Source organism: Cariama cristata, unplaced genomic scaffold (genome assembly GCF_000690535.1).
Source record: "Cariama cristata isolate BGI_N322 unplaced genomic scaffold, ASM69053v1 scaffold27309, whole genome shotgun sequence".
Lineage (NCBI taxonomy): Eukaryota > Metazoa > Chordata > Aves > Cariamiformes > Cariamidae > Cariama > Cariama cristata.
This window is the reverse complement of record NW_009635636.1, coordinates 11,378-11,735: the sequence shown is the minus strand read 5'-3', so window position 1 is coordinate 11,735 and position 358 is coordinate 11,378. Positions and strand designations below refer to the sequence as shown.

The 358-nt window shown below is 61.7% G+C and overlaps 1 protein-coding gene across 1 annotated transcript in view; it reads right to left on the bottom strand.

Moving 5' to 3' along the window:
• Positions 1 to 71: 71 nt before the first annotated feature.
• Positions 72 to 358, bottom strand: part of LOC104167383 (DNA (cytosine-5)-methyltransferase 1-like) — a gene marked incomplete at both ends in the record, with an annotated part of 11,644 nt that continues 11,357 nt past the window's right edge. Inside the window, 2 exon segments of the mRNA XM_009707627.1 lie at positions 72 to 162; positions 266 to 348. Coding sequence (XP_009705929.1) covers positions 72 to 162; positions 266 to 348 — 174 coding nt within the window.

The following is a 358-nucleotide window of genomic DNA, read 5'->3' as shown; positions in this document are numbered from 1 at the left end:
GTGTATCCGACCCCTCTGCCTGCGGCACAAGATGGGGGATAGATAGCAGTAGCTCCCAGCACGGCACCTACCCGCTGTGTCTTCTCTCAGTTTCGCCAACACACACGACTTGATCTCCAGCCCGATGGCTTTGGCTAGAGGAGGAGGCACTGCGTTACCGACCTGCGACAGAGGGAAGGTTACACTGGGCACCGGCTCCGCCACGCCGCCGGCAAGAGGATGCCGCCACTGAGGGGTTTGCCACCGGCAAGCAGCTGCCACTCACCTGTCTGTGCTTGTCAAGGATGTTCCCGAAGAGGCGGTAGGTATCGGGGAAACCCTGGGAACGGGCGCACTCCCTCACGCTCACTACCAGGTG